Raw genomic sequence first — 24610 nt, forward strand, 5'->3', positions numbered from 1 at the left:
TTCTGCCTTGAAGGATTTCTAGCAATCTTTTATTCGCAAAGACTGCAATACGTTTTATAATATAGCCTAGTGTTGTCATGCAGCTGCGCATGAAATGAGCAGGAAATGGAAAATCGAACTCTGAGCAATCGATTTCAGCAGTGTACGAACGACGTAAGGAGTGCTTCTCCTAAGAGACCGTTCGAGAACCACGACTACAGAGGTAAACAACTTTGGTAAGTCATAACGTAGGAGTCTTCGTAGCTCGCTAAGAGAGGACGTTATCGGGAAACCAGCCCCAGAATGTTATGGTTCACTGTGTTCAGCTCTGAACCAAAACATTGGTACGCTTGGTGCCCGAGCCGGGGAGGTGGTAGAGATAGCGCGAGGTTAAAACACAGCTCTAAGCATGAGTTCGTGAGAATTGAAGTGCAAGTCACGAGAGTTGCAGTCCGGTTCTCCTTGGCCATGTCTGTAATAAATATCGCTTCATAATTCATCCAAGTCTCCTGAAATATTCTTCCAACTGAGTTGACCTCCAACGTTTAACAGAACTTCCTTCACAGTGAGTGGCCTAAAACTTGAAGCCTTTGTGTTGTTGAGATGATTGCAGATCCAAGCAATACTATCTCATGATAAAATGTTAACTGGTTAAGTGTTAAACTGCAGCTTTGAAAATCTTCTTAGCTGGGGATGGGAGTGCATGGATATCAAGTCGAACATGACAACAGTTGATATATATATAAGCATTGTGGCAGTCTTCATTATATTGTTCTACTATATTCTTCCTATATCTTTCTTCAATCTTTTTTTTTTCCGATTTTCAACCACTGAAATAAAAATGTTTTTATTCAGAATTAACTCCTGTCATTTCTTAGGTTTTCACACAAGCTTTGAAAAATGGCTGTTCATTTTGTGAACCTTTTATTTTTTTTTATTTTTTTTACATCAATTAACTTTAGTTGGAGGTAACATATACGTACCATAAGCCTAATGATTGGGGTTTGAATGTATTGCTTTTTCTTTATCATGTGTGGTGTCACCACTTTTAAGTTCAGTTCACAAAGGCAGTAGTACTAGTAGAAAGGGATTGTGCAGCTCCCGTATCTGATCTTTAAAGTCTCCCAGCTTTTGACAATTCTCCTCTGAATGTAAGGCATCCATCATCATTTTGGAGGGGAGCATTTGGTTTTGTATTATGGGATCTTTTGGAGTCAAAAACTAATCCAGCCGTGCAGAGTCAGGAACTACATAAAAAGTGATCCTCCGACAATTGACACACTACAGTATATACAATGGAGAAAGAAAGGTCTGCAACTCACCATACGACTCATACGTTTCCCCGTCTTGTCCATATTCGTAGTAGTCCTCTGAGCTGTGAATAGACAGAGTGCTGAGGTGAACATCACAATGTAATAACACAAAGAAAGGCAATAATAATCCATAGCAAAGTAAATTGCAGTAACCAATTTGATGTGACTTATTTTCAGTGCTGCGCAAGATCAAAATAATTATGATGCAATCAAATAAAATGTATCCACTGGCACTCAAGAAAAACACACACACAGGAATGAAATGTTTGCAGATGTATATTGGATGGAAAGAGTAAGAAAGAAAAGACAACTAACACAAGGCAGCTTTCATTCACTCAAAAGTCTGTCCCATAGTTCCGCCCTCGAACTTCCATTTCCATACCACTGCATATGGAGATCCTTATGAGACGTGGCAACTTTAATGAAAAATAAAAAGATCTGAGGAGGCACCCTTGCACAGCGGTTCATTCACTCGCTCATTTATACATACATATATATATATATATATATATATATATATATATATTTGTTTCCCTTTTATTTGCGGTCGGCGGTTGAGATGCTGACAGAACAATCCTGAGTCGGTATCCCTCAGTATAACAGCACCTATCATTCCAGAGAGGCAATTCATCATAAGGCTGCCACTGAGCCCCGACAACAGCCATCACAGCTGGGTCCTCTCCGCCCTGCCTGTCACTCTGTCTGTCAGCACCTCGACTGCTCCGAGGATTAGAGAGAGAGAGAGCTCGAAGGCAAAATCCCACATCCAAAAAAAAAATGCCATCACGCACCACATCAACATTAGCCGACCGCCGAGGGCAAAGAGGTGACGGCAATGATGCGCCAAGGGTGGAAGTAACACATTACTGTATCTCCCTCCAGTAACTGTAAGGCAAGTAGCTTTTTGTGGCCTGATCTTAAAAAGAGTCAAACTGAGGTCTGAGAGCTTGAGACACTCCACGCTCCTCCTGTCGCATTACACCACAGTATAACAAAAATCTTTTTCTGTCGGCTATTAAAGGTGGAGTCAGTGGTTCTGGAGAACGCTTGTTGTCCAAATCACTTTCTGTCAGAAGCAGTCAATATCTCCTCCCCTTGGAAATTTTCGATGATTTTGACAACAAGTATATGACTTGTTTATATGCCACTCTGGTGTGACCTTAGGGCACAATAAGGAGGGGCAATTGAGCCTCCCAATGCCAGTTGGGGCCAAACGTTTGTTCAATTTGTAATACTTTTGCACCCTAAAGAGTCTGACCAAGCTAAATTGGTCAGTTGCTTTACCTGAGCATAGCTTTTGTCTGGCTAGTTTTAGCTAGCATACTGGATGAGTTATAGCATAATGAAGTAGAATTATCATTCTGATGCTGAATATCTTTTTAGATTTTTTTTTGTGTTATCAATTAAATATTTGGTTTTAATTTAATTTTTTGCTTACAGAACGTTTTTTCTTAAAGAGGACCTATGATGCTTTTTGACTTTTATGACCTATAAACGTTGTTATGATGATTCATAGTCATGCTTAACCATACTAAATTATCAAATAATGACTTACATGCATTTCGACGTATTCCCTGCTGACCGTCTGGGGTGTCTGTGCAGAGCACTAAACACTATTCTAGCCAGTCGAGAAGTCACGTCTTCAAAGCGGTCTACCCTTTCATAATTGGTGACGTCGCATAAAAATTGGTGATGTGACCACGCGGATGTTTCCATGTATGGTAATGCTGTCACTTCCCTGTTCGCGTCTGCCTCGCGCCCTTATAGGTCCATGCTCGCGCTTCCCGCCACTGAAAGTGTTTCGGAAGGAAGGTAACCAATCACAACGGAGTGGGGTTTGCAGGAGGGGGGGGGGGGGGGGGGGAGGGTAGCGGAGATGGCCGATGCACAGGCGGAGGGAGCGGAGATTGCCGAAGCACACACACTCAAGTGTTGACAGGATGTGCTGGATCGCCAAAATAAGAGAAAGAGCTTCCCGAAAATCTACATAGTTTTTTGTGATGTGATTCGTGTCAGGTTGCTCTATAGCAGTGTAAAACAAGAAATTAAGACCAGAAAAGTAGTATAATAGGTCCTCTTTAAGGTTGAACAAGCACAAGAAGACACAACCAATCGCGGACAGTGGGAGGAATTATTTTAGGAGCACCATGTTGGCTCAATGACACATCAGACAGCTCCCAGTCGCTCGTGCCTTCAGTCAGGCTTAGCATACATTAAACACAGCTCATAATTCAACTACAAACATTGCCAAGCCAGCTGCAGCAGCAAACAAGGCTTCTCCCCTGTGCTAATAAAGTGCCCCTACGAAAAGCCCGGCCAGCTGCTTTTTACTGTGACTGCAAGGTTCCCAAGTAAGTCCTCGCAGCAGGGGGTGGGGGTGCCACCATGCATCTGCCACGGATGTCAAGTCACTGCAGTATCCTCGACACCATTTATTGGCCGACAGAGACAGAAGGAGGGAGAAGAGAGAGGGACACAACACAACTGAACGCATGTGTTGGCTCGTCATGTTGTGTACCCCGAGACAGGACCTGACAGGATACTAAATAATTAGATTTCACATTAAGCTAAAATGCAGTGGCGTGTTCCAGAGAGGTCGCATTCACAAATAAACATCCATTTGTATGAATGTCAGAAAATCAATTTGCCACAATTCACAGGTGCTTGCAGATACGGCATGTGAAATAATGGTTAATCCTGGGCTTTTCCACAAAGCTCTGTGTCATATTCAACAACAGGAAAAACACCCAAATAACACAAAGCAGGATGCTGAACAGGAATGCTAAAACGTGCTCACATGATGTAACTTGTAAGCAATGTTCCTTTTATTTATTGTCACTATGTTTATCCCACCCCCCAACAAATATACAGTAGTTCTAGGAATTTCTGTGGCCAAAGGCAGAAATGACCAATAATAGCCTGATGTGCTGAAAGCTGCCAGTGTAGACCTGCTCTTTGCACAAAGGAGAAGAGTGCAACAAAAGCTGTTAGGCGCCTCTAATTTCTGAACTGACATTTTATCGATATAGCTACACAACTTCTCTTCCTAGTTACTTTCTCTTCTCCATTACAAAGGCCTGTAAGTCTACCTGAAGGTCAAAGATTCCGGTAAAACTTTGTGGTGTTCGACAACATCTGCTGACAGCACACTGTAGTGTATACAAGTGTTAATTACCTTATTGTGCAGTGGCGACTGGTCATTAGGGGCACCTACTCTCACAAAAAAAATTAAAAAATAATAATATATATATATATATATAGGGGAGAACGGGGTAATCTGAGCCACTTTTTACATTTGCTCCCCTCTAAGCGAGCTAAAATGATTTATCACTCAAATTTCCCATTAATTCAGGATGTTTCCTAGAAATGGGCATTAGCAGAATTGTTCAAGACAAAGGGCAGTGAAAATATGATTGTTTAAAAAAAAGTTGTAATGTGGCTCACTTTACCCCAGCTGTGGGGTAAACTGATCCACTTACTTTTTCCACTCTGAAACTACCATAACAACACATATTGTAACTTGAAAGGAAAGGATTTTCTAAACACTTGAAAGGAACTCTGAACAAAATCAAATACAACATATTATAATTCAAAAGGTTTTAATAAGATTCAAATGAAAGATATAACCAGTTAGATTAGAGCACAGTCTGGGGGTCAGAACACAGGACCCTTAGAGCCAGCTAGTGTCTGGGGGTCAAAGCATAGGAAAATCAGAACCAGCGAGAACAGCCTGGGACTCAGAACACAGGAGAGGACCCAACTGGATTATAACATCAGCCTGTCATACTCTACAACTAGGCCTACTCTACATTCCAGCCCTGAAGGTTACAGGGAAAGATGAGAAGGTGCTCTTTCTGTGTGGTTGCCCCAGGTCGTCTTCCTGGTGTATTTCCTTAGCATGATGGCTTTTCCACAATGTGTATGACATTAAAATAAAACATATGTCATGTAATATTACATTAAAATATGTTTAAGACTAAACTTAACTTGTGCCTCATGGTGGGGGAAAGTGAGACAGTGGCTCACTTTCCCCCACAGCATTTGGCTCACTTTCCCCCACCACCACAATTTGAGAAAAAACTACCTCTCTTAGCATTTCAGGCTAATCTTCAGTTATCAGCATCACATGGTTTCATATGTTGGTAGTTCATCAACACGTATGATAAAAGTTTTTCTACGTGAATACATTTGCTTTGGCACAGCAGTTGATTAAGTTGACAGCAGGAAAATTTACTTTTACATGCAACATACCTATTTTGGTGAAAAAAACATGCTTACCACAGCACCATGAGGTCCTCTCTTTCAGGGCCATGGGGAAATGAGAGGGGCTTGAAAACATATATCTCACATGACCACAAATGTTTTCCGTTGCCTAGATAGAGGGGGTGGCTCACATTACCCGATGCCTCAGATTCCCCCGTTCTCCCCTATATATATATATATATACAGTATATAAAAAAAAAAGTTTGGCGCTTTTAGTTCATTTTTAGCCGACCCTAGCTTGCTTCTTCAGATTGTGTTTGTCTGATTTGTGTCTCTGCCATGTCATGTGCCATGTCCATGGTCTCTGCAGTAAGACTACGGCAGCCGTGTGAGCCAGTCAGATTTGGGCCGAAGGGCTAAGGGGCTCGTTCGCCTAAATGCAATGCAATGTGTATTGCACGTGAACAACTGCGAATGCGCATGCTCGTAGTATTTCTCTGTTATAGTGGACAGAGATTATTTTACCCCAACGGGCGCTGCCCCTGGACATATATGGTCATTGGGTTTGTTCCACTAATACTGTGACAGTAGTGCCGCGAAAAGTCATGTAGCCCGAAGAAGAGAAGGACGGAGAAGGATAACTTTGCTAACACAAAGATGTCAGAGGCACACAAACAAAAACGAGTCGACAACATGAATGAAGTAGATCATTTTTGAAGCACATGTTTGAGACCCTTAGTCTGGAAGAGAAATTGGTAGGCTAGTAAAACCGCTTGGTACGCATGATCCACCGGACAATAGCCTATAATGTGGAGTGGTAGCTATGCTAAAGAAGGCTAACGGCTATCGATCATAAGAAGGCACTCCTCTGCTTCCCTCGTTTGCTTTTCGGTGGAGAAGGTATTTTGTGGAGGACGGGATACAAGGATTTTAAAAACTTTTCTGAGAGGATGAGATGAGAGCAGCTGGATGCTGTCTATGCTGGACGAGTGAACGTTGCTGTATTGACGGTGCCGCCTTTCTCTTCAAATAGCCTAATAAGTGCTTTGGTGAGAGAAATAATGCTATTCTGTTTTGCTATTGATTGAATTTGATATTGAATATGGCGTTGAGTCGGAATGTCAGTGTTTTCATGTGTCCGTAGCATTGCATTTGAAGGTGTGTGTGCTGCTGGTTGTGCTTATGTTATGGGCGATCATCAGCAATAGTTGTTGTTGTTACCGATGCCATCGGAGTGTATGCTTTTTTATATATGTAACATATATTATTACTTTGAAAACTAAAGAGTTATCTGTGATTTTATTAGCCTGCCTTTATCTGACACCGCAGCAGCCTGCAGCGCGCAACCTACCTACTGAACGGAATCTGTCTGTTTAAAATCACAGCATTAAAAGCACCAAAAGACTTGCTTTAACAAATTTCGTTAGACTATAACATGAAGAATTTTTGAATATTATTTCCATGAAGCTGTTTAGTCAGAAAGTGAGCGATCACGAGTGGCTCATCCTCGCTGCTGTCCAAGGCATTTGAGATGCAGCATTTATTTTATGCTCATAGTTAATCATATAGCAGTGCTGAAACAAAAGCTTCTCTCTTAAAATCGCAATCCGATTGCTTGTCCCTAACCTTGGATACACAGAGACATGTCCCCGAACTGACTGCGCGATAGTCTGTACAGTGAAACAGCCGCCTCCCTCAGTGAAACAGCCGCCTCCCTCGTTAGTTTCAGTCTACAGCCTACAATGCTAATATAACCACCACTTGCGCATGGAAAGCGTTTAAATAAAGCCTCTTATTTTTATTAGGAATTATTGAGCTGTTTTGTCATCAGAAAATGAAGAAGTACTTCAGCAGATTGTCTGTGATGTGTAGCCACATTGAGTCCACTCGGTGACCATAACGTCACAAAGGCTGCGTGAATGAGGCTTTACTAAGTTAGTCCGATGCTGTGTTGTCACTTGACTCAGTTAGTTAAGATGCAGTTTGAGGTTCACGCTTCACACAGCTGCTGCTGGAGCAACCGGGAGTGTTTGCTCCATGTGAGAAAATTTTTATATTTGCAGTTTGCATAATCTATTTGAAATTGATATACATTTTTTGATCGTTCAAGATCCAGTCCTCATTCAAGTGTACTGTGTAGGCTATGTCACGCAAGAGAAACTATAATAGTCAGCTATCACCTCAACATGAAGGAAAACTTCACCTTGAAATTTCTGTATCTGGCTGTCAGAGGCCAAAGACTGTAGCGGCACATTGAATTTTCTCCTGTCTATTTTTTTATTAAATGTTAGTAAAGATGAAGGGAGCAATCCTTTCCTTCTTTGGCTAAAATGTGAAAGTGCACAATGATGTGAACAACTCATTTTGTGTTTATAAAATCGCCAGAATGCGAGAAACAGTGCCTTTGAAGCTTACATTTTTCCTGGGGGGGGGGCACCCAGACCCCCTTTTTGTTGTGAGCCCCACCTGTTTTTTACACCTAGAAACGCCACTGTTATTGTGTTAATGCTAATTTACTGTAACACTAAGTGAGATACATCTTCTTTTGCCATGTATGTTAAACCACTTGGCTAATTGTGTTAGAACCTTTAACTTATGATATGTTAAAACAACATTGGGACACTTAAACCTAGAAAGCCCTCTCCATGTACATATATCATAAGTTATCCCAAATCACAGCCTGGCCTGGTTGGAAGTGCACCGCTGGCAGCGTGAACGCAATGATGACAAATCTGTCATAGGTGTGAACTCGCTTTGACTTTCTAAACAGGTCAGATTTTTAATTAAACATCCTGCTAATTTATGTCTAAAAAAGAATTAAAACACACATCTGTCCACAGTGCAGTGAGAGGCAAAACACAACACCTATTAGATACATGTGTCTCTTTCATCAGCCAATGTCTGATTCCAGGGCCTACATTTCCACAGGTAAAGACCCCTTGCCTCTCTCCAGAGCATCTGTCATCTCTATAAATGCTTGGTCTTTTAAGCACTGATGTTGCTGTTGCCTGGGCACGGTCGAAACAGATGGCGGTGTTAAATCTGAATGATGTAGTACATGTCCCTGGTGGACTTTGTTTTCGTACATCGGCCATTACTCTTTCAGTCCTCTGTGATGAATGTGAGGGGATCCAGCAGGACATTACAAAGGGGGCTGCTGAGGTGTTACAGTCTGATGTAGAGAGAGAGAGAGGCTGATTTTCTTCTGTTAGCCTATTTCTTACATAAGGCACACTTTAACCGATCATCTTCTTGAATCCTCAAATGACTTTGTTGATTGATGCTACGTGCGTCATAGTTTTTGGCGAAAGTTTGAAGGAAAGTCAAATGCTGATCATGACAATGCCCCCACACTGAATACTTTGATTGAACCATGCTCACTAGTGATTTCCACAGACAATGCAATGCAAATGGATGAACAAAAAAAAAATAGCAATTTTTTTCCCCCCCACAGTTCTGTATGAAATGAGGCTCACATAATTTTGAATGGTAACCCTACTTATACGGACACACTGGTTGATTGCTCAGTGTGGTGACTGATTGCAAAGCTATCTCATGATGCTGACCCCCTGCTGGAGAATCACAAAGAGGGACAAAAGGCCCTACGGCAAAGAGTTGACTTCACAAATGACTCTTCTTTTCCGGTTTTGAATGAGCCCCATTTTTGTTACTTTCCTTTTTTTAGAAAGTAAATGATATCATCCTCCTGGGAAAACATTGCCTCTTGTATTCAAGTCAGTTTACAGTATTCTTTAAGATCCACCATTTGGACAGGTGAAAATTAGCCTGCATGGCTAAATCTGGCACATTTGCATGTTGAACTTTGGTGCTCATGTTTATTAATGTGCGCTGTCCCTTTTAAATAAAGAAATGAAAAAAAATTAAAAAATCTTCAGATATAGTAACTCACTGGAATCTTTGGATGACTTTGTTGGGTCTTATTGAAGGGGGAATGCTATACTTACAATGTCTTGAGACAGATAGTGCCCTAAATCCCGCCCTCCTTAACCTCAAATGGTCTAATTCCCGCCACAGCGCCTGTCACTCATCTTGACAAGGTGTCTACCTTGAAAGGAGCATCTAGGTAACCCAGCATCTGTGCCAGGCACCGCAGGCAATTCAGAAGCAGACAGCTAACACAGACAATCTGTACGAATATTTTTTTTAAACACAGTGCTGATATTCCCAACGTACTAAATTGCTGTTGTCTGCCTTAGGGCTCAGACACTACAAGCAGAACTCAAAGAAGAAGCATCGACAAAGGCAGACTGAACAAACACATTGCAGCAACTGAATGCATTGCAACAACTATAGCGGACAGCTTACAGTAAATACACTGTATCCGTATCATAGCGGAGAAAACCTATCCTACCTATTCTAACCCAACCGTGAATCTACCTTGATTGTTTTATTGTAGGCTCAGAATATACAATTTCAGCATGTGGTCCCCTACTGAAAGAAATAAAGAAAGGATGTAAAATTAGGCAGAAACCTCAATAAATGGTTGAAATGATGACCAAATGACGGCACACGGCCAAACGATGTGTGATATTGCAGCCCTTTGCAACACCACATAGATATGAAAAAACATTATTAGATCATCAGCTTCATATTGTCCACATTTACAGCCTCCTACTTTACTGAGGATGATTCACTGCTATGACCAGCACATTTTATAGCAGAAGGCTGGACTTTGATATCTTTTTTTGTGGCATGCCTTTATGGAACAAGACTGTATGCCTGTAGTCCAGCATTAGTTAGGGTTAGCCAACTCAAATCCTCATTGTTTCTTGTATATTGCTGAGGATCGCCTGAATGTTCGTGCAGGATATTTTTTGCTTCAGTGTATGATAAATACTGTGACATATTTAAGGACCATCTGTAGCAGCCAATAATGTAATAACTGCCAATAAAGTACCAATGTTTCCATTTTTAATGTGATAAAAGCCAATAATCTAGAAAACCTGCCAATAACGTAATAACATTTCTGAACTTTTTGCGCATAATTTAATACATTATTACATTATTGGCTGGTTGTAAGGCTATATTATAAGCCAGGTGTTAAACAATTCCCTTAAAATGTAATAACTGCAGCCAAGAATGAATAATATACCTGCATCACTATATTAAACTTATTTATTGTTTATAAAGTATCACACTTCCATGGCACTTACCCTCATGTAATAACTCTAAATTACAGGCAGAAAGGTATTACATTGTTGGTTCAGAAATATTATGATGTTATTGGCAAGTTACTACATTGTCGTCTTTTATTACGTTCAAAACTGAAAAATGATTACGTTATTGGCAGTTTTTACGTTATCGCCCTTTATGGAATTATTGTAAAAATTATGTATAATAGAATTATGTATTGTGATTGTAAAAACACCATGACTAGAGATGTGTGCAAGATGGTGATGAGGGGCTCGTTTTCAGTCGTTCGGGGGGCTCGTCCAAGTTATCAATTCTAAACTTAGAGATCCAGCCACTGTCCTCCTCCTCCTCCGTGCCCGTCTCTTGTACTAAGATTTACAGTTGGTCCTGGGGGGATGCGTGTGCCCTTTAAAAACACTGTCACACGGCCATATCCCTGTGCCCTGTAGGCCTCTGGGATCCAGCCCCGCGACGTGGAGTTACCAAAGTAAGATGCAAAGGGGGGAAGGTGCGAGGTGTCAGCAGCCCCCGGCACTCTCCGAGGTGTCAAGTATGAAATAATGCTTTGATCACACCAGGCTGCGAGAGACGACCTTAACGTGACCTCTCGGAATGTCCAAGCCAGGGCTGTGGCGCAAGCTGTCATCTCATTTCCCTATAGAGACGTCACCTTCTGCAAATGTAAGAATTGAAGACGCTCTCTCTCCACACAATCAGCCGTCCCCAGTCTTCCTTGACTTAAGCACTAGATCGGTAGAAGCGCTGTTGCTTTCAGTATCTTCTGATGAGAAGTCCTCTTCAACAAAACATGATGGCTCTGTGCTATTGAATAAACAAAGTAATCGGGGGATGTGAAGTGGATAACTGGCGGACCCATTTCCATGGCTGTCAAAAGATAGCGTTCCACGATGGCTCTGTTTTGAAAGATGTAAATGTCGTAAAATGTCTTGAGGGCATCTATAAACACATTTTGTTTTCCTTAACTCCCATGTCTTAAGGTTGTGGGCGCCTTATTTTCCTTTAAAATTTAATTATGTCTAAATAACTAAACTCTGGCTCTACTGTGTGACAGCACGTACAGTACAGTTAGACAGGCTGTCTTGTCTCATTTGGCAGAGGTTAGTATAACCGGTATAATACAACATTTTGTACAAGTCAAAGCCGGCAGAGAACATTGTAGCACTGTCACTGCCCAACAATGATAGTTTCTGAGAACATGCACTCAAGCGATGCAGTAAAGTAAACTATTAAATCTGGCATGTATTCTGGTGTGACACTTTCCAGGTTGGTTTCTGCTAATTCACTTACATATTGTCAATATTTGACACTTTCTTTGGCTTCACTTTCGACAGAAACTTCACAATATGTATCTGATAACTTCAGTTAGTGCTTTTTTTTTTACAGAATGGGCTTTTAACCGAAAATCACACAATCTAATCTAAAATGTAAGGCACCGATAAAAAAATGAGTTGGCCTGCTGTAAACTGTATGACACACTTAGACCAACATTAAAACAGTTGGAGGCCGTGTTAACCGAGGACACATATAATTGCTCAAACTCAGTTTTAGTGTGCCTGCTAACAAAGACAAGTGGACAGTCCATAACAGGCTGTGATGAGTGTTTCCTGTTGATAAGTACTTTGATTACTTTTTATATGTTATAGTTAAGTACATTTTGCTGATAAAGATAGTACTCAGGTGTCTCATATGTGTGCATGTAGAAGGGCTGTAACTAGGAATGCACAGGACTAGTCAGTTAAACGTTTAAACTTCCGCTGCCTCACTTGTCAGCAACAGAAATACTAGTCGGTTAGCAATGAATCATGTGGACTTAGACATTAAATGTGTGAGAATGGAGCTAGCAGAAGAGGGAGACAGATGAAAAAGGTGAGAGCAGCACGTAGCAAAGCAAAAAGATTGTATTGACCGCTGCCTAAGGCCCGATGTGATGAGTTGTTCGTCAGCCACTTTTTTTTGTAAAGGCTGAATGAAAGGCTCCTAAAGCCTTTACATTGTGCTTGGTTTTCTCACTGTTTTTTTTTAATACCGTATACTAGTCAACTCGTCTAAATTCAAAATTTAGTTTAAACGTTTGGGGAAATGAGTCAAGATGTGCATCCCTACCTGTAACAATCAATTATTTTCATTGTTGATACAGCAAATGTCTTAATGTCTATCAAACAAAGTATATGAAAATTTGGAAATAATGAGACATTCCGAGAGAGATCAAATGGCTGGTTTGTTTGACCGAGTGCAATAAATCAAAAAGATATTCAAGGCTAGAACAAGATAAAAAAAAAGTAGAGATCCTGGAATGAATGAATTTTTGAGGTTTGCTTCATTAGTGACTTAATCAATTAATCACCATTATGATGATTAATCATCATCAGTTTTTAATGGCCTGCAAATCATATCAGCACAAAGATTCTGGTGAGGAACGTCAGTTCTCATCCATGAAATAATGCTGGGATATTATCCAGGATAGTAAAATAATGTGTTTATTATTTGAATTAGATGGGATACTCCGATAACTACCCATAGCAATTCCATGCATTATGGAAAACCTATCAAGATAATTAAGGTATCGGTAAATCCACTGATACGGTATCACATCCTGCATCCTCAGGGACAAACATCACCCAGCTCATGCTCTGTTCGGATGGAAGAACTCTGGCTATAACCTGCGACATCGCCGGCCAGAGAGCATCTCCACCCACAAGGCCCGCTACCACAACAGCTTTTACCCTGCTGCTGTGAGACTGGTAGCACAAGACATTAAGATGGGAGGGAAGTACTTCACCCCACATCTCAGTCTAAATGGACATTAGTCAACCTCATAATATATGTGTGCATTATTAACCTTAAAATAATGCAATTATATAACATAATGTGAGCATTTTGAGTGCAATAACCTTGTGTGTCTCTTTTCATCTCAGTGTTCAGTGCTCTACACCTCGTAGTACAATTTAAATGTAAGTGTGCAATATTAACCTTAAACATTGCAATAATATAATGTCAACATTTCAAGTGCAATAACTTCATGTGTGTATACAATTAGTGTAGTCTACTGTTTTACAGTGCAGTAAAAGTGTGCAATATTAATATTAACCTTAAATGCAATCAGGGAAAAAATGTGTCTCATCTTATTGTATAGTGTTCCCCTTTGTTATTTATTTGTTATTTATTTTTATTCTATTGTATTATATCTTGTTTTAAGAGAAATAGCCTCTTTACAGGGTACTTAGCTGTTGCTTATTCTTATTTTCTACTTTTCTACGATTCTTCTTATTTAAATTTTTTGAATTTTCCTGTTATAATGCTATTTATACATTGTTTGTATTGAAGCTGACTTAGGGAGATTCGCAATGTACTTGTACTTGTACCTGTGCAAATGGCAATAAATATATTCTATTCTATTCTACAATCTTTTTAAGAGCCAGAAGCCTCTTCACTTTCCCCCTTTGTGTTCACACAAATGGCGGGCCAGTTTCCGGCATAAGCCATCGGGGTAATACCATGACCGAGAGACCGTAAATTGTTCTGCTTGTTATCCTCCGGCAAACTGAAATCCTGCCACGCACTCAGAGCTTTAGATTGGTGACTGGGAGCTCCTTAAGCCTTCCAGAAACATTGTTAGGAGACTTCACGTCCACACACACACACATACACACACACACACACCAACCCGATCTCACGCCGAGGTGTGAGATCCACACGCATGGACCGGCGGCTCTATTACACGCCTTGCCTGACCAGGGCGTGTGAGTTACACGCGCACCTCCCGTAGTCAAGATGGCCGCCGCGGTCGCGCACCTCCCGTAGTCAAGATGGCTGCCGCGGTGTTCCGTCAATGTTCTATCTATATTCTAACCTCTCCCTGTCCCCTTGCCCTAACCCTAACCACCCAGGGGGCTGCAGCTAGATAGTATTGAAATGCTGGGAGAACATGTCGTGCTATTCCTGGGAGAACATGTCGGCCCCTGTTGGTGCTATTCCTCCGTTCATTTAGACTATTCCTCCGTTCATTTAGACGGGCGGGAGGTGCGCGTAACTCACACGCCCTGGTCAGGCAAGGCGAGTAATAGAGCCGCCGGTCCATGCGTGTGGATCTCACGCCTCGGCGTGATACCGGGTTGCACACACACACACACACACACACACGCACTTGACTCCTTGATGACCTGCTTGACTTTCATCAGACTGAATTCACCTGTGTCCATCACACAGCTACAGTAAATAGGATTGTGACTGTGAGCAGGAGGCTTATGGGAGGACAGTACTAACAGCAGTAGATAGAAGGCAATAATCTAAGGTAATAAATGGATGCACCCATGATGTAATATGTAGGGTGGACCTGTGGTTATATGATATTGTTAGATTGGCCATAACAATAAGCACGTATAAAGTTATTTTTGTACTGCCTGCGGAAGTACATACAAAGGACGAAAATACAAAGCAAGCCATGAGAGTATATTAATGGATAAACGGTCCTAAATCAGTCATTCTATATGACAGAGATGCTTTATAAAGCTTATGTCATGTTGTACATGCACAATGTCAGCCCGCAGTCACAGTAACTTTTCAACCAAATCCAGGCCACGCAAATACAGAAGAAGTAAGTAAGTGAATCAGCTGTCTCTGGAGGCGCTGGAGGCTTCCTAGTATGAAGCCTTATTAGATTCTTTGTCTCCCGCAAGATCATACACACACGCCCACACACACACACACACACACACACACACACACACACACACACACACACACACACACACACACACACACACACACACACACACACACACACACACACACACACACACACACACACAAGGAAATCTCTTTGGAGTCGACCCAGCCTCCAGCATTTACATGACGGACTCCATTTTTCTTCTGTGTGCCGCCCGCCACCAAATCCACCCTCCTCCCCCGTCCCCAAACCCTTGCCATACTGTATAAGCTTCCCCTAAAACACCCACACCATTATTCAAACAGGGCTGCTTTTAATACAAATTGTTGCAGATTCCTGAGGCGGACCTGGGTTCCCTCCCTGCACCTTATACCACCAACACTTCAAGATAACAGCCCTCTGTTAGATAGGAAGAGGAGTGTTAGTGTGTGTGTGTGTGTGAGTGTGAGTGTGAGTGTGTGTGTGTGTGTGTGTGTGTGTGTGTGTGTGTGTGTGTGTGTGTGTGCGTGTGTGTGTGTGTGTGTGTGTGTGTGTGTGTGTGTGTGTGTGTGTGTGTGTGTGTGTGTGTGTGTGTGTGTGTAGATGAGTGTTCAGCCCACCCTTTCAACATGAAAAAGAGAGATAGCACAAAAGATGGATTGAGCCCAGTTGACATACATCCTGACACCTACACTAAAGAAAAACATCGACCACCGTGCTCACAAAAAGCCAAGGGACAAGAATAATGTTTTTTTCTTCTTCTTCTTCTCCTGTGTTTGTTTTCCCATCTTTTTTCCCGCTGCTGCCAATACAATCCAATTTTTGACACACTAAATGTGTCAACAATCATTCTCATTCTTTGAAGTGGCACAGACAGACATACATAAATGGAGCACATGTTGCCCTGATGAAATACAGTGGGGAAGAAACCATACAAACCAAAGCGAAAGCCTTTGACCTTGTGTGTGTGTGTGTGTGTGTGTGTGTGTGCGTGCGTGTGTGTGTGTGTGTGTCGTGGAGAGTGTGCATTCACTCCCTGGATACAAGGAAAATCAATATTATGCATTTAGCTTGTGCAGGACCCTCTGCTGAATGAGAGTAACGTACCACTGAGAATGGTTTAAATCCAGCATGGACACACCAGACACTCGGTGACCAACATGCACGCTTTGTTTAGATTTCAAACGGCCATAACAAAACAAAGATAATACAATTAAACTAATAAGCTGCAATCAATTCCACGGTGGAAAATACGATACATCACCCAGTCGGCAGAGACTGGTTTGTTTTGAGACCAAAAAAAAAAAAGAACACTCTAATTACAGAACCTGGCCTCTATCCTTTATGGCTTTTTTAATTTTCTAAAGACTTTTTTTTTCAAGTCAATCTGAAAGGACAACTCAAAGGTCAGTCAAAACATTTCACACTCCACGGAATATATAATTAACAGGAAGCATTTTTTTTGTAAAGTTTCAAACAGGGCAGGAAATGAGCACAAACGACTCTTAAGAGCTCATGCACCATAATCAAGCTGTTCTGAACACAAAAGACTTCACAAATGTCTATTGTACCTCATATTCTCTTACATGCACTCAAGTATGACAAGCCTGGACAGACTGCAGCACACTCACTCCCCCCAAATGCTGCTAATAAACTAGTATGTTCTACTTGGAAACCTGGAGGAGTGCTGCTTAACAGTGTACCAAGGGTGCTTCTATTTTTGGCCTATCCTCCTTAAGATATAGGGGGTGGACGTAATAACACCTGTAAATTGAGTGATTTAAGCCTAGATGCTCTATATTGTCTTGTTCAACTTAACATACATTAGGTATATATGGAAACTACAGTATGCTTATGGTATGGATACAGTTATGGATATAAAGTGTGTGTGTTGAGGTGTTTTTTTTTAAATTAATGTGTTTTTAGGCAACCTGATGGCAGCATGCTGTGGACACAACCTGAAACACTATCAACTTTTAAATTTGTTGCGGAGAATGTGTTGCACTGTGTGTGAAAACATTTGCATATTTAGACATTGAATGTGTGACATTTACATAATAATGTTCATAGACAATGCATAATACATTTGGACATGACAGCTTTGTTGTGTAAGAGGCAAGCTGGCTAACGTGATAAAAAAGGATTCATTCCCTTCCTTAATTTATGTCGAATCCACCCATTATTTTGGACAATTGCAGTTATCAGCTTATTTTCCGGGAAAAGTATGTTGACGATTAACGTCACGCTTATATGCTAGCATTTTGTATGTAGTGAAGCCATTTACAAATGAATGCAGGCTTCTGAGGAACATTGAGTATTCAGAATATATGATCTAATGTATTATCTAACATGTTAACAGAAAACACCGTGTGACACTGACAGTTGAAGGTGGAGTCAGCGATTATGGAGAACGCTTGTAGTCAAAATCACTTCTTTGTCAATCAAACGGGATCAAGAGAGCGCACATATTATACAGGTAGCATATCATGAGAAAATGTTTTCACAAAAAGTTATTTTTACAAGCGTTCCCTTCCCTGGAATGGTTTACAACACCTACCCTGAGGTGCTCTTGGGGACGTTGTTGTCCTTTTGCACTTTTTGTATGCTTTGTTTTGTGTATAACATTGGCTGTGCTAATGTTAACCAAATACATTTTGGACAGGGATTATTTTTTTTTAAATATTTTGTGAATTTCTACTCAGCAACTTTGTACCATCTATCATAAAGTCAGAACACTTTTTTGTTATTATCAGCTCCCTAAGGACGTTTTTGTCCCCCATTGACTTCCATTTTTTTTTTACCAATTTGATCCTGCTGTAAGTGTTTATCCTCGACACAAAGCATCAAAATGTGTCATTTTCAACACCATCACCATTTTGAGCCATTTCCCTACATTTGACATAGGGTTTAATTACAGGCAATTTTCCTGGTTGTCGGTCCTTCCATATTGTTATCCCCACTGCGCAATGACTTTTTTTTTTCAATCAAAAATGTGTGGGTGTGTTGTTGGATGCCAGTGTGTGGCGCATATGTGTGTATTGAGAAATGATGGGTGTGTGTGTGTGTGTGTGTGTGTGTGTGTGTGTGTGTGTGTACACACAGCCAAACTTTACACAATCAAACATGTATAGAAAAAATTACATGTGAATTTGATGATATTAGGCATTAATCCCAAACTTAAGACACCAACATTGCATTTAGTTGCAGGCCTAAACATGAGAAATGAATGGAAAGTTTGGATCCATATGGATACCTTAGGGTTGTGTCTGTGCGTGTGTCTTGAAATTAGTCTGTGTGTATGTGTGTGTGTGTATGTTTTTGTGTGCATGCATATGTATGCATCTATAAGGTGCAATTTGTGGGCTTTCAGGTGGCTGCAGGTCCATAGTACTTTTCTCACATCATCACAGGAATTAAAAGGGTCAAAAGAAATTGACAATGAATTAATATTTGATATGTGTGTATAAAGCTAAAGTGGGATAAAGAGAAAAATAAAGAAATAGAAAAATATATTACTGTATTATGTTTTTATGGCAGTATAGAGGGAGGGGACCTTTTTGTCCTTAGGGTCATGAGTGTGAGTATTTATTTGCATCTGTGACTGCACAACTACTTAAGGGTCTGAGTGTAACAAAAAAGTTAAGGTCACAGAAAGGTTAAGGAAAACAAGACAGGGGAACAGTTAGAATTCATATGAGCTCAGACCACCTGACAACATATTAATTCTCTTTTAACTCCAAGTTTTGGTCTCCACCAGCTCCTGAGAAAAAAATATTTTGCTCTTTGGCTGCTTCATGTTCCACTTTGTAAACTTAACCACTTTTTTCCTTGGCCTACAGCCACAGGTAAAGACGTCAATAAGAGCAACCAGCACAATACAATAAAGTTGTGAGTCGTAAAACCCAAATTACTGTATTGAGTTGAAATGCTCTGTGTAGCTGAATGCAGTCCAGTGATTTTTCTGTGGCTTTACTATCTGCGACTCGCTTCACATTACACAGAGTTATTCCATACATATAACAAAATATTGATCTGTGCAGCTTTAAGTCACTGACTTACAATCGAATATGCTTACATGCCTGACCACGACACTGTCCACCTGTTCGCATTAAGAGAGGCTGCTTTCTGAAGGGATTGGGTGTGAATTGTATCCAGTAACCATTATGTCCATTATGAACATCATTTTTCTAGAAATACTGAGCTAGGTGAATGCTTATTTAAAAGGGCCATTTGTGAAAACCTACCTTTGTCCTTGATTACTGTAGTTGTTGTCGTAGGATTCGTAGCCTTGGTCGTCATAAGCAGTTCCGTAGCCGTCGTCATATTCCTGAGGTCACGGAAAGAAAATGCAAACAGTTAGAACAAGGTGCAGAAAGGGACACAATCCAGCACAATTGTCAGCATAGAGATGTTGCTATGACAATTTGAGGAACATAATAAAAATGACATGAGCTTGGGGCGCTCCGGTGGCGTAGTGGATAGAGCGCGTACCATATTGGCTCCGGCCTTCGTTGCAGTGGTTGCGGGTTCAAATCCGACCCGTGGACCCTTACTGCAGGTCATCCCCCCTCTCTCTCTGTCTCCCCATTTCAACTATGTACTATCTAATAAAGATTGAAAATGCCAAAAAATAATCTCTAAGAAAAAAATTACATGAGCAGAATAAGGTTGCGTTCCGAATCGCATACTTTCTACTATATAGTATGTAGAAAAAAGATTTAGGATGTCCCGATTCTTGTGGCCAGATTTAGGATGGTTAGAATACCCGGATGGTCTACTTCATGCGGCCAAGATTGTTAGTGTTGAAAAGTGCATCCTATTTGGGCGATTCTGACCCACAATCCAGTGTGCACGTGAAGTGACGTAACATCGACGAAGCCTATAGGTCCATGTTATGAAAACAAACGGGGATGCGACGGATATAAAAGCAAGAGGCAAGATCAAGGCGCAATGTTATGATGAAATAAGAGAGAAAAGTATGTCCCAATAGTATGTCTACTGCATCCTAACTAGATTATTTTTATCGTCGGATGTAGTATGTAGAATAGAAAAAAGAAAGAGTATGCGATTCGGAACGCAACCTAAGTATTGTTGGTCTGTGGTGAGACACTGCAGGTGAATAGGGTCAATTGTTCAACTGAAAGATATGAACCTTCCCAGTTGATTACGTGCATTCAAAATATAATTTTGTTACAATTTATTGAGAAATGTTTGAATAAATGTGCTCATTTTGCAACCTAAATGTGCATACATTTGCATTGATTTTTACAGAACATATTTTGCATACAGACTTTTTCACATTATAATATATTGTGCAGGTCTTAACAAATGCATTTTCGGCAGTTCTTTAAGAAGACAATGTAGATTAAATCAGACAATTAACAACATTTGAACACATCGTCTCTTTTTACCCACACAAAATAATGCTAAGAATGATGATGGAAAGTTTATTTGAAGTGCTTAAGCAATTGAGATAAGTGGTTCAGAGTATTGAGAAGATTATTTTTTTTAATTGGTTGTATAGGAGAAATATACAGACAGAAACAGACAAGGTTTAGTTAAATAAACACCTAAATGAACATGTTGGACCTTTTATGCAGACTAGTATGAAAGAACCCAAACATTTCAAAATTGCCTGCAGAGTCTCATCTTAAAATTCGGACCTAAACACCTTTCTGAATGTTTTCAGAATGCAATTTCAGAGGCTGATTAAATAGCATATTTCATTCAACCATGGGATCCAATTTTTTTGTATCCAAACTATGCTTACAGGGTACACTGAAACCTTCAACTTAGCACATACAAATATAGGTCAGATTGCTTCATCTGCTGCTGCTGCTGCTGTTGGTATAGTACAGCGGTCCATATGCTTGCACCATTAGACATTAGAGTGGCAACTGCAGCCCTGCCCTTGTCTCGCTGTCAACCGACTTGACAGTGGGACGTAAAAGACTCTGGCTGTGGCAGCGTTTCATCAGCGCCTCAAAGGATGAGCCATGAACATCTGTTTGTGCCCCAGCAATCTGCACGCACGCACACACACACACACACACACACACGCACACAGCACACTCCATCCCTGCCCCCGCCAAGAGAAACATCAAAGCCAACCCAGTGCCGCACCCGTCCTAATTTGGGATAAATGGGGACTTATGTTCCACAAAAGGCATCGACCCCTAGCGTCACATCTCTCATCCCCCCCCCCCCCCCAACACACTTTCTGGGATAATTCCTTCTGCCCCCGATTAGCACATGCTTGAAATAAAACGTCTGTAAAAAAAAGTTTTGCGCCAGAAGAAAAAAAAAATGCTCATCACACACTCGTATTAATATTAACACACTAAGTCCTGATTAGAAACATTACATTTGCCAAATGACAGCATTTAAATCTACTCTTTTATCTTTAATCCTCCAGAAGTTAAGTGCAAGTAAAGGGCGTGCATATAACTCTCGACAGAGAGACCCAGATGTTAAAAATACTTCCATGTTTACAGGTAAATAAAATATCTAGAATTTGAATCCTTTATATATCCTTAAACCTCTTGTTGGTCATCCCAATGGGTGGCGTTCAGGAGTTGTTTGTGATCCTTTGTTGTTTCCACAACAGTCGGGGGTCGGTTGTTTTTTCGTTGAGGGCTTTACTAAGATCCTTTTCTGTTTGTCTAGAGGTAAGGATAGCTTAAAGGGAATTCAAGTCCCTCTTGGCGTTTGTAATGCCGCAGTTACAAGAGCTTTGGCAAAGTCAACCATTCCCTCATGCTAATGCCAGGAGACTAAGCTTAGTCAACATATGTTCTTTGGACCATACCAATCCCCTTCACTGAAAAAAATGATTTTTTGGGCTTGTAATTATTACTTGATTATTTGATTACATTTTACAAGGAAATATGATTTCAGTGCTTCTACTTTACAATTTCACCTTTTATTTAATGTGTTACTTGATATTTATTTGTAATTATGTATCCTTATTTTTACATGTAAATATTATCCATCACTCCAAGTAATATTAACATAACAACTGTATTGACCGTACAGCCTGACATAAGCAAGTAAAATTTACTTCATAGAAGGCCGGTAACTGCATAGCAACAGGCACGCCCCCTAGACCATACATGGAAAATCCGCCTTTCTACGTAACACGCACGAGGCCATGCGAGGCTGCCACGAACGAACGGCATGAGTGATGAGGTTTTGCACAGCCAACTGCAGCCACCCCAGACAGTAAGCAGGTAATTTGCATTTGCTAATATGCATGTATGTCATTATCTGACACTTTGGTATCATTTAGCATGACTGTATGATATTATAACAGCATTTATAGGTCAGAAAAGAAGAAAAAGCATAATTGGTGCTAACTTTGTCTGTTGGGTCAGTGTTCAACCATTTTAGCTAGCTGGTTAAGTGCTCTTCCCGCGTCTGCAGACCGCGTTTGACTTGTAGGGTTTTTCCATACAAATGCACCAAAACCATAGAAATAATATAAAAACACTTTTGGACTTGCATGATTGATTTTTTTGGGACGACCGCTGAAACAGACAGAGTAGGCTACAGGTTAACAGGGCGGCAGTGATAACTGTCCAGTGATACTGAACGTGAGGAGCCTTTGATGTCCGGTAACGTTAACATTGAACGGAGCCACCATTTTGGCTTGTTGATATTAGCCTGTTAGCCTGTTGGTTAAATTGACAACACAATGCCTGCTTTGTTCAGATAGCTTTACTTCTCTTAAGACTAGTAGGAGTTATTGAGCAATTAACACCCCCGTGGTATAGACTGTATCTTTGTATTTGGTTTAAAATGTTTAAAAAATTGTTAATTATGTTAGCCGCGAAGCTAATGCTAATCGCTAATGGAGCTAGCTGCTATGCTAAACAAGGCATTGTTTAACATTGAAGCTAGCCAAGCTAAGTTGCTATCACTCCAGTAACGTTGAATGCAGTTTGTTAGTGAAGCAGTGATGGCACAGTTGAGTTAGAAGTCAGTAATTTACAAGAGTATTCACTCATAAAAGATTGTGATACAAATACAGTCTGATTTAAAACAGTAGGCTTAATGGCAATACAGTTAATTTAAACGTGTGGAAAGGGAAATATATTAAAATAAGTATGTCACATGTATGTTGTAAAAGAGTTATATATATTTGAATTAAAAGGGGGTGCTAAAAAGATAAATACTAATTGGAAATATGTTTAAAAATATAAATAGTGCCTTATAAATGTAAATAATTTCATTTGCAGGGTTTTTCTTGGCACAAAACAGGGCGGTGGTGGTGCAGTGACTCGCCACCAGGCTTAACAAGTTGTCTGGGCGAAAACTAGTAAGCTTGATTTTATAATAATATATAGGCTATCACTACAATGTTTTTACTGCACTTTTCTTTTTTAGACATCAACAGTGAGTTGCTGCAGTCTGACAGTGTATAAAAGCAGCAAGTTATAACAACAAAGCAAGACATCTCACCATACAGGTAATGTTGGTATTTTCATTTTCAAAATGTAATTTGAATCTGTAAATGTAGTTCACATCTTTGTTGTGTTTTTTGTGATTCATCTCCCAGTTTTTTGTTTTGGAGTTAAACATGCTATTGATACAAAAGTGATTTAAAAAAAATGTGTTCTGTTCTCCAAATTCAGTTTATGTTGTGTTTACTATACACTATATTTACAAAACTATTAGTCCACAAGTGCAACCTAATGCAATCCAATTGAACAGGTCTGTCATAAATTATATTTTTACAAAGCTTATACATTTTCAGTTTTTGTTTATCAGAATGGTGATAATTCTGTTTATTATTGAGGTCATTGCGGATGGTGGTGGTGTACTGGAGTGCATCATAATCTGAGGTGTCCTTATGCTTTTGTCTAATCCATTAACATATATTGAGGGGGACATAATATTAGGAACACAGGGCTCAACGCTAAGGTTTTCTGTCAACGGGTTTAAAACAATTAATTGATAGTGGGCTACTAGCAGCAGAGCTAATGTTAGCATCCTCACTACTACTAGATTCACGTTGGGGGCATTTAAAAAAACACAGATTTTTGCTGCTTCTCAGACGGTTGCGGTCGACTTATTTACTCGTTGGCTTTTGGAATTTCTGTCACACCAACGTAACGTGTGTAGTTATTTTCTCTATGTCTCTGACTGTGTGTGCCCGCACCGCCGGTGTTGTGCCGAGATCTGCTTGTGTGTGTGTGTGTGGACCCCCCCTTCACAAAACAGAGCATAGGAGAGATGCAACGCAACAGACACTACTAAGCGCACATAAATTAGAAAATTAACATAAGTGTTAATT

At 40.4% G+C, this 24610-nt stretch overlaps 1 protein-coding gene across 2 annotated transcripts in view; it reads right to left on the bottom strand.

Moving 5' to 3' along the window:
* The window catches only part of khdrbs3 (KH domain containing, RNA binding, signal transduction associated 3), a 135151-nt gene that overhangs the window by 20472 nt on the left and 90069 nt on the right, over window positions 1-24610 (bottom strand). For both annotated transcript variants that reach the window (XR_013845311.1, XM_080045708.1), the window contains exons 7-8: window positions 19560-19642; window positions 1302-1354 (exon numbers count right to left, since the gene is read on the bottom strand). Coding sequence is in view for 1 of the 2 variants with exons in the window: in XM_080045708.1 (XP_079901834.1) it covers window positions 1302-1354; window positions 19560-19642 (136 nt within the window). In the remaining variant the exon portion in view is untranslated. The remainder of the gene's footprint in view (window positions 1-1301; window positions 1355-19559; window positions 19643-24610) is intronic.

Source organism: Ammodytes marinus, assembly GCF_949987685.1.
Source record: "Ammodytes marinus genome assembly, chromosome: 17".
NCBI lineage: Eukaryota > Metazoa > Chordata > Actinopteri > Uranoscopiformes > Ammodytidae > Ammodytes > Ammodytes marinus.